Source organism: Volvox carteri, assembly GCF_000143455.1.
Source record: "Volvox carteri f. nagariensis unplaced genomic scaffold VOLCAscaffold_56, whole genome shotgun sequence".
Lineage (NCBI taxonomy): Eukaryota > Viridiplantae > Chlorophyta > Chlorophyceae > Chlamydomonadales > Volvocaceae > Volvox > Volvox carteri.
In genome coordinates, this window is record NW_003307599.1 from 268,568 (window position 1) to 278,613 (window position 10,046).

The 10,046-nt window shown below is 55.0% G+C and overlaps 1 protein-coding gene across 1 annotated transcript; it reads left to right on the forward strand.

Moving 5' to 3' along the window:
- Positions 1 to 6,844, forward strand: mrs4 (Mg2+ transporter protein; the record flags this gene model as incomplete). Its single annotated transcript, XM_002955904.1, has 9 exons — positions 1 to 97; positions 283 to 297; positions 2,247 to 2,770; positions 3,565 to 3,749; positions 4,020 to 4,209; positions 4,628 to 4,809; positions 5,005 to 5,898; positions 6,092 to 6,233; positions 6,557 to 6,844. The coding sequence occupies 9 exons, from the start codon at positions 1 to 3 to the stop codon at positions 6,842 to 6,844; spliced, it is 2,517 nt and encodes an 838-aa protein (XP_002955950.1).
- Positions 6,845 to 10,046: the final 3,202 nt, after the last annotated feature.

The window sequence follows — 10,046 nt, forward strand, 5'->3', positions numbered from 1 at the left end:
ATGGCGGCGTCTTTTTCGATTGACGGTGTCACGTGTTGCCAGTGTGGGCCAGGGCCGTGCGTTTGGTCCATGTATCTCGGAACTGGAGAACGCGCTGGTAAGCCCAGCTTCTCCCACCTTCGTATGCACGCCACGACACAAGCGGACTAGAGAAAAGTGTCTCAAAAAACGTGTTTTTTTGCTCTCGTCGTCTTCTCTGTTAGGGCGCAAGGGCGCGTTGCTGTTGTCTGCTGCAGCGACGGCTGACAACGCTTTGCTATACCTTGCACGGCCCGTGCATAGGTTTGGTGATGGCAGGTGAGGGCAGGCCCTGGATGAATGGAAGCAAAGCTGGTCATGGTGGAGCAGCAGGGGTAGGGTGTGGCTCATCCTCCAGAAGCGTTTCCTTCCTTTCCTTGGAACCCGATGGGCCAAGTGTTTGTTTCTCGCTTCTGGGGCGGCGGCAGCAGTTCGCAAGGGCAGCGCCAGTTCGAGATTCGGTTCATTCCGCTGGCTCGAGGGGAGGGATGTTTTAAAACCCTCTTTTTTTCTGAACAACGGAATTTCGACTTTTTTGATTTTGTTCTTCATGTCTCATTCTTCATGGCCCCCACCACGGTGATGACGTGAGGTGTGGCGAGGGGCAAAGGCACGTTATATGCTTTTGGAATACATCCGATGAGTCAGCGGCAACAAACCCACTGACAATTGAGTGAGCGCTACTTTTTACCTTTTTATGAAAAGGACATGGCGCGGAGGGATGCGGTGTTTGGCGGGTACGTCACCCATTTGTTCATGTTCGTACACGTGGTGTACGTAAACGTGAGGACGTGATAGATCCGAAACGTGTGCGGGAGAAATCGACAAGGGGGTTGTCCTCTTCTCTTTCAAAAATAAGCATGGTGACATCAGATAGAACGAAAGGGACAGGCGGTGATGCAAGACTGGAAGGGACATAATGTCTTAGGGTTTTACTACACTCTCGCACCTCTGGCCAGTGGATGGGGGACACCACGTCTGGTGGCAGTTGGGTGAGAGTCGTAATGACAGCGTAAGGAGCAACAGAAATAGAGAGCTTCAACAGCCGCAATTACGACAGGTCAAGAGTTGAGCGGTGTTTCGAGGACCTTGCTGTATTGTTGTATCCACTAACTGTTTAGGTGGTGGACTCTCGCCTGGCCTTCTCGGATTTCCGGTACCGAGATTCCTCCGGTATGCGCTTCCCTGTGCTATTCGCTGCCACGCTAGCGTTCTATACGGGCTGTACAACGCTAGTCAGGCCAGCAGGAGCATCTGGAGCACATTGGTGCTGATTGGTGCGGCGCTGTCCCCTGTGCACTGAGGAGGCGCCGCATTATGGCTTCACATTGCCTTGTGGCGATATCTCAGATTAACAGACATGTCATCACGACGGTAGTTTCCTTTTGTGTTTGGGCAAATTTGAGCCCTTGGGAGCATGATTTCCTATACAGTGGCAGTTGTTCCCACGCCCGGGATGACTGGTAATAGGAAGGATTAGTTCTCAGCATATGATTCACTACATTTTGCTTCACACAAGCATCTGTATTGGTTGTGGCTACAGCCTTTGCGGGACCGGACGGCTGGGTGAAAATGCCGGACGTTCTGTTTTTGAAACTCTCAAGCAAAGCAAGCTGGACGCAAACCATCTCTCACGGGCTGAACCTTGCATAATCTTAATGAAGGGTGGCAAATCAGGTAGGAAGTTTACATCGTCAATCGCCAGTTGACCTTCAGCCGTGTAAGTCACCAATTGCAAGAACGCACAATGTTTTAAGACACCTTGCATTCTTGACTTTTGATATGACAAGAGGGATACCTTGTAACCACATATTCATTCGACGTGAAGAACTGCGGATCGAATGGAAATCTACATATGCGAGTCGTACGGTCTCGAAGCTGCTGAACATGGACCGCCAAATCTCCCCATGCACAGAACCTTGTTGACAGAGCCTTTGTCATCCGCTCTCTATTAGGTTTGCTTGGGCACCCTTAAGTGTCCGAGCGATAGCCTTATTGCATACTGATTCGGGATAGGCGATAACTGTTTTAAGATGCAATGAACAAGGGCCTGCTCGTGCCCAAGGAAGTAAATGTCACTTGCCGAAGGCACGATGTAGCCCAACACCTTAGCGGGCCTGCGGCGCGTCGTCGCTGCTTTGCGCGCTCGCGGTATGGCTTTTATCCATGGGAACATATTGATAAATGCAGTCATGCTAGCCGGCTTGCGACGTTACCTACGCGGCCAGCAGCGGGCAGCCGAGGTTTTGACGAGGCGCGATGGCTGCCCGGACAGCGCTTCGTGCCACAATGTTCCAGCTCCCACAACACGGCGGAGGAAATGATGCAGTCCGCCAACCAAATACTGCACCAGCTGGAGGCCGCAGGTGCAGCAACGCACGCAGCTCAGCACGCTGGCAACAATGGCAGCATCGTCAGCGGATACGCGAGCTCCACAGGTAGCATGTCCTCCACTTATAACAACAATAGCAGCAGCAGCAAGGACAGTCGAGATAGCAGGGACAGCAGGGACGGCGGCGATAGCTTGTCGTCCATGGATGAGTACAGCAGTAGCACGCTGGACTTCTCAGACTTGGCAAACGAGGACGCCGTCGCGGACGCGGCCAAAGGCGAGGGCATTGCGGGAGCTTACGGCAAAGCAAACTACGAGGCAAGTCGCGCACCTAACGGGCTCGGCCATGCGGTCTACCGACCCATCATCCTCCCGGGGCTGCACACGGGCACAGCACAACACAGCACATCGCATCCGCACGTTCATCAATCTCGTCACGTCTCGAGCAAAGCATTTGTGTTTGCTTGACTTCTTCGTAAACTCCCCTCCGGGAGTACAGTTTATGAAAGTACCTTTCTCTCTGGGGAAAAGGATTTCATGCTGTTCGTGGAACGTTGCCACGAGTCACTCGCCCTGCGTGGGTGGAGGATTTAAGGGTTTAGGGTTTTGATAAGGGTGGAGTAGAGGGTGGAGGGTTGTACGGCAACAGGGGGTACCAGGTTGTACAGCAGCAGAGGTGGCAGTACAGGGGGGCGGCTGGCTGGGTGTGAGCGTGTGAGCGTGTGTGTAGGGGGGGCCCCTTGGGGGAGAGAACACGCGGTAAAGATGGGCACGGTGTATGGTGAGGGGGTTCCGTGGACAGGGCCACGCGCCTCGCCTCTGTGCGTGAGGGGGGCAAGGCGGGCATGCGTGAGGGAAGGGGGGAGGAGTGGATGTTGGCGGGGATTGGGAGAGGAAAGAGAGCAGGAGGTGGAAAATGGAAAGCTGCTGCTGCTGCTGCAGCAGCAGCAACAGTGACCGACATCGTACACACATACACAATTCCACAGGGAAGGAAACCCCCACATGCTCAGCGGTGAATGTGAGATGGGCCCCGTCAGGCGTTTTCCGTTAGACCGTTAGGCGGCAGTTAGGGCGGTTAGGTATCGTCATTACCCACCATCTACTCCGCGCGCCACATTCCCTCCAACTGTCCTGTCCCCCCATCCCTTCTTTCCTTCCTCTCCTCCTGCTCTTCTTCCTCCTCCTCTTCCTCCACCTCCTGCCCTGCTAAGGTTTTGCGTCTGGACGCGACAGCTCGCGCCCGTCGGTTTTTCGTTCGACGTCGGGATCTGCTTCGCGAGCACCGCCTGCAGCCCCGGGACCTGCGGCGCATTGACCCCTCCATCGACTTCACGAAGACCTCCCCCTCCATCACCATTAAGGAGGACGTGTTGCTGCTCAACTTGGGCGGTGTCAGGTGGGCGGGGGGGTGGCAGGAGGGGGAGAGCGAGGTGGGTGCGGGATGGGGGTTGGCTGGGGCGGGGCTACTTGTGCACACTGGCCCTAGATACATACATACATACATACATACATATGTACGTACATACGTACGTACGTACATACATACATACATACATACATACATACATACATATGTACGTACATACATACGTACGTACATACATACATACATACATATTCCGCCTCCCTGGTTCATCACCATGCCCACCATAACCATCGCCCTCAGGGCTATTGTGACGGCGGAGAAGGCGCTGCTGTTCGAGCCCAACTCGGCCACCACTCGAAAGTTCTTAGAGGTGGTGTTACCGCGGCTCCAGACCCACGGCCAAGCCCGGCAGCAGGCACTCATGCGGGGGCCCCCGTCCGCCTACGTGAACGTGTCGCACGCGGACTACATGGCACGGTTTTACTACCAGGTATTTTGCGCGTTTCGCGTGTTTTGATGTACACACGGTGTAGATCAAAACTTCATGCCGTACAGGTACACTGCAATTCCGCGGGGGGGAGTTGAGAAGACGGGGTGCGTCCAGAGGGGGGGAAGAAAACTCATTTCCCCCCTTTTTCCCCCCTCCGGGGAATCTATGGGAGTATCCGAACATGGTATTTTCTTTTCATCAATACGGTGTATGTAAATGTGTGTTTTCCGCAACATGCACTGCCTCGCCGTGTGTCCCCTCCGAGCGCGACCCAGCGCACACCTTACGCTTGCACGCATGTACACGCCTACACACTTAAACACGTACATGCATACATACATACATGCATACATACATACATACGTACACGCAGGGCAAGTTTGACTCGTCCAGCCGCACACCGCCTTTCGAGCTGGAGGTCCTCGAGGGCGCACTGATGGTGGCCGTGGGTCGCCTGGACGCGGAGATGAGCGGCGTCACGGACCGCGTGTCGGCGCTGCTGACTAAGCTGCCGGGTGACATCACGCCGGTGAACCTGGAGGAGTTGCGGCGTGTGAAGCAGGCGCTGGTGGAGCTGGAGGACAAGGCGGACACGTTGAGGTGGGGGGTTGTGGGGGGGAGTGGGTGTGGGGGAGTGGGGGGGCTGGGGGGGTTGGGGGTGGGGTATTGGGGGAGTGGGGGAGTGGGGAATGGGGGCCTGGGGGGGAACGTCTTGTGGTCTTTTGTAGTTTACTTGAATTATCGTCTGCTGGAACCTCACTCTGTTGACGATGGTGGGGGAGGGGGTGATCGTAGGGAGATGCTGGAGGAGCTGATGGACGACGAGGACGAGCTGAGGGAGCTCAATCTGAGCAGCCGCCCTCGGAGAGAGGACCGCCGGCGGCAGCGGGAGCGCAACCGCCTGGAGCGGGAGGTGGAGCGAGCCAGGGAGATCAAGGAGGAGCTGGAGGAGCGGGCGTTGGATGACGGACAGCCGATCACGGCGGCGCTGCCGATGCCGCCAATGCCAATGTCAATGCCACCAGCAACGCCGCCGTTGACGTCGACGGCGGCGGCGGCGGCGGCTTCGCCGCCGGGGACTGGTGCCGACGGCGGCAGCGTCACGCTGTACGGCCCGTACGGCCCGGTAGGGCCGCCACCGTCGGCATTGTCTCCTGGGGCGGCGAAGCTGAATGGTTATGTTTCGCCGCCGGGTTTGAACGGGAGTGGCAGCGGCGGCGGCGGCTATTATCCACACATTCCCGGTGTGAGCGGCGTGGCTGTCGTACGCGGGCCGGGTGGGGTGTATTCGCCTGGCGGCTTGGCGCCGCCGCCGCCACCGGCGCCGCTGCCATCGTCGGCTGTTGGCGGCGGAAATGGCGTAGTGGCGTACCCCCCGATGCAAGGGGGCCCGTACCTTGGCGAGTCAGCGGCGGCGGCAGCGGGACGCCGGGAGCCTACGACGGCGCGGCAGGAGCGCCTGAGGGAGCTCCGTACAAAGTACGACAGAGAGCGGTTGAGAGAGCTTCGCGCGCGATTTGGCTGGGTGCGCGAGGGTCGCGACGACAGCGGCGCCGCCGCCGGCAGCCTGGGCTCCAGCGGTGTTGCAGCCGCCGCCGCCGCCGGTACGGCAACGGCAGCCGGCGTGCGAAAGGAAGAACGAGAGCGGGATCGCCGCAAAGAACTTATCGAAGAAGCTGACTTTATGAGGTACGGGCGTCGTACTCGATCCAATTTCAAGCACTTGATATCTCTCTCTCTCTCTCTCCAGATTTGTTGCAGATAGTTTCGGCAATCTAATCACTGAATCCTCCCCCGTTACGTAACCATTTGAACCCCTTCCTCCCCTCCTCCCCCACAACACATACATAACATACATACGCGCGTACTTACATACATACAGCCGGCTAGGTGACAGCGAAGAGGACCTCCAGGAGGCTCAGGATGCGTTAGAGGAGATGGTGGAGGAGGAGGAGGAGGAGGCCGAGCTCGAGGAGGTGGAGGACCTGTTGGAATTCTACTTGCAGAGGGCGAGTGGGTTGCAGGTAGGTGGGTGTGTGAGTGTGTGTGTGGGGGGGTTTGGGGGTGGGGGTGTGTATGTGTGTGTGGGTGTGGGTGTGTGAGTGTGAACATGTCGATGTTGATGTAGTATGGGAGAAGAGAATGGTCCCGACCTTTCTGTCCACACACCCACGTACCCACATACACCCATACACCCGTTATGCCCAGTTGGCAATGGTCTGCTGCATACTGTGACTTTTTGTGACTTCCATGTATGTATGTATGTGCTTATTTTCTTCTTCCTCGCGGACCATCAGTTCAATCGGCCAAACCACTATTCACACCCCGACTTTAACTGTTACCGCAGTCCGAGGCGGAGCGCATGTTGGCCGGTGCTCGCGATCTGGAGGAATCGATCGGGGTATCTCTCAGCGCCCGTCGCTACGAAGTCAACCGACTGGAGCTGATGCTGTCTATCGGCTCTTTCGCTGCCGCAGTGGGCGCCATGCTGGCCGGCATCTTTGGCATGAACATGAGGTCGAACTTGGAGCAGAGCGCTGTGTCGTTTTGGGGCGTCACAGCTGCGATCGTGCTGGGGTGTGCCTGGATCTTCTTTGCGGTCATGAGATACACGCGGAGCAAACGCATCCTTTAAATTACCACCGCACAAGCTTCTGTGTGTTTCTCTCGTCCCCTCCTCCTCTCCTTTTCATCAGCATCAGCATCGTCATCTCCATCACTTCTTCTTTCTTCAAAAAACTCTTTTGTTTTCGCCTCCCCTGCTTTGGAAGAATATATGACTGGTTTATGGAGTGGGGAGGTGGTGGGGGGGAAAAATGGGGCGCGTTGATGTACGGCTGTGTTTTCCAACGTGGCGACGGAGCGCGTACGGCAGTACTGCAGTATTTATGGAAATGAGTTGCTGTCGTGGGGGAAGGAAAACGATGATGAAAAGTTGACAACTGCGGTACAACGTAGGGTTGTGCGTGTGTGTTTTGCTTGTGCACGTGCACGAGCAGAAAGCGAAGTGACGCAGCTTGACAGGTGGTCATGTCCTGTCATTTTTGCATGCCGTGCATATGTATGTATGTGTGTATGTATGTGTGTATGTGTGTATGTATGTATGTATGTATGTATGTATGGGGGTGACACTCAATGTTTCCTGCAGCGCCTTTCCAATGACCGGAGAGGGTTTTTTAAAGGAGGTTTAGGGAGGTTTTATTTTCTGGGCTGGTTAGGGGTTTTAGTGGTTTTTGGGTTTTAGAGTTTTTCTTGTAGGTTTTACGGCAGCGTGGATGATGATTATTGGTGTCGGGTCGTGTACGGCACCAGGAGGTACGGCACCGCATCCGTTGTGGGATGACGGATGAAGGGACAGCGGGCAGTGGTTCGAAGTTAGGGTTTGCGGAAGAAGATGGAGACGGCGACGCCGGCACCGCCGGACAAGGGGAGGAGGAGTTCGGAAAGGATGAGGAGGAGGAGCAGGATGAGGAGGAGGACATGCAATGGTCTTGGACTTTGACGTTGCTGCTGCTGCAGCAGCTGCTGTTGCTCTTGATGCTGCTGGTCTCAAACCGATCGTACCTCCGCCATATCGTTTTGATTTGTACCATATCTCAAGCCTGGAGATCTGATTGCTGTCTGTCCTCCCCGGCTGCTCGTACACATGCACTGCCGTACCGCGGCAGTACACTTGTATTGGACCGCTGTTAGAGAAGCGGTGGTTGTACGGCTGCTGGACCCCTGACCCCAAATCGGCGCAAGAGGGCCCAGGAGGGGACATACGACGAAACACAGTGTGTGTGTTTGGGGGGGGGGGCCTTCCCGCGGCCATTACCACGGAGTCATGGGGCAAACGTGAGTGTACTGCCGTGTACAGCCTTCGGCGCGCCCTGGGGTCGTCTAGTCACGTAGGGCTGTACGGCACGGGAATGTGACGGTACACGGTATTGGGTTGTACGAATGAACGTCCACTTCACCCCGCCACCCGCCCGTGGAAAGGGGGGGATGCGGGATGGGTTTGGTTGTACGGCGTTGGTTTTAGGTATTGAAGGTGATGGCGCGGCCTGTAGTGTTTATTGTGTTGGGTGTTGGTGTTGTTGGGAGTGGTCGTGAGAGTGGTGGTGGGAGTGGTGGTGGGTGCGGGTGTGGTCGTTACGCGCGCGTTGCGACGGCGGCGGTGGCCGCGGCGAGAGAGCCAAGGTTTTCTGGAAGTGGCGGCTTTCCTGTTCAGGCCGCGAACTGGTTCGTCCTGACGTCCATCCGTACACACCGTACTGGTGCACGTTATGGTAGGAGTAGACTCTTAGATTGCAGGCTTTTTTCCCTTAACACGCCTTTCGCTGTGTCTGTCTCATTAGTGTCTTTGTTTTAAGTGCGGCGAGCCGGGAAAAACTTTGAGAAACTTTTTTTATCGTTTTCGAATATGTCGACTGGCATGTCGAAGTTTTGTTTTGTGGAGGCCACCAGGCCCACTAGAATTGATTTTTAATAGTCGCAAAGAAGTTTTATCGAGATCTTATCAGTCAGTCAAAATCTTATTACAGTCCAAAAGCTCATGTTGGAAGGTTTGCCACCAAAATGGCCGCTAGCGGGTAGGATACTGTGAAGCTCCGTGTTAAGGGAAGGGGAGTACTGAAGGGGCGGGACTGCCCCGCAATTTGCGGCGGCGGCGGCCTCAAGGGTAGTGCAAAATCCTTTGTGAAAAAATGGTTCACCAACAAGACATCAGGTATCGTACTGCCGTACCGTATCGTAAAATCGTACATGTGCTCGTTGCGGTATCGAGGGATGTTGGTGAGCAGTGCTGAGCTGGTTATGCTTGCGATGTAATGACTAAGGTGATGTAAACGTTTTGATGTTGGTGATGAAATTTAAGTTAAGAACACTGGGGGAATTTGCATTAAGATGGTATCATATTAATCAGAGAGTGCATGAATGAGGAGGTGCATGACACGCGCAAATTCTGGATTCTGGGGATCTGTTGGATCTTGGATTCTGGATTTTTATGGTGCAGTGTGCGGCAGCAGTGCTCTGCAGAGGTGCAGTATTGCAGTTGATACAACATAGCAGTAGCAACAGTGTGGGGTTTGTGTTTGTGTGCGTCATCATGACATAGGCACACATACTTGTATACTTGTACACTCACACATACATACATGCAAACACACATACACGAACATTTTCTCTCTCTATTACCAACACATACACACATACATACACAGGGGGCCCGCTGGTGAAGCTATACCACCCTGTAACAACACCATACACACAAAAAAGACGGCGGTGCCTGCCGCGTATGTCTTGTGAAGGTATGATTGCGATTGCCCTCTTGGCTGTATGTATGTCGCGGAGCTCTTATCTGCTCTTTGGGTATCTCTGGGTTTTAGTGCTTCTCTGGGTTCTGGGCAGGGAAATGAACAGGCCCCCGGGTCAAAAGGGCTCAAGTCAATAAGAGAGGCACTCCTAGTATTGTGTGTGTGTGACTATGTCTGTGTATGTGTGTGAAGGTCAAATATCGATCCGGGCCTGAAGCTTACCAGGGGCTGCGGCGCCTGTGTGTATAAGAACGTTTTGAACAACGTCCCGGGGTGGGCGTGTAAACTTTTTTCCCTGGCCAGCGCCGAGAAGGATCGAGTTTATCAAAACCGGAAATTGATTGCGTGTCTGCGCCGATGATGCTATAATGCATCGGCGAGGTAATAATTCTCCAACACACCGCGCCATCCGCATATCCGCAAACGGGGGAGGTGGTAAATAATAATTCCAAGGTCTTCTTCTTTCCGAAAACCTCTTTTCTCCGCTCCCTCCCGCAACCTCTCTACATTTTTTCCCGCTGCCTCTTTTCTCCGCGACCG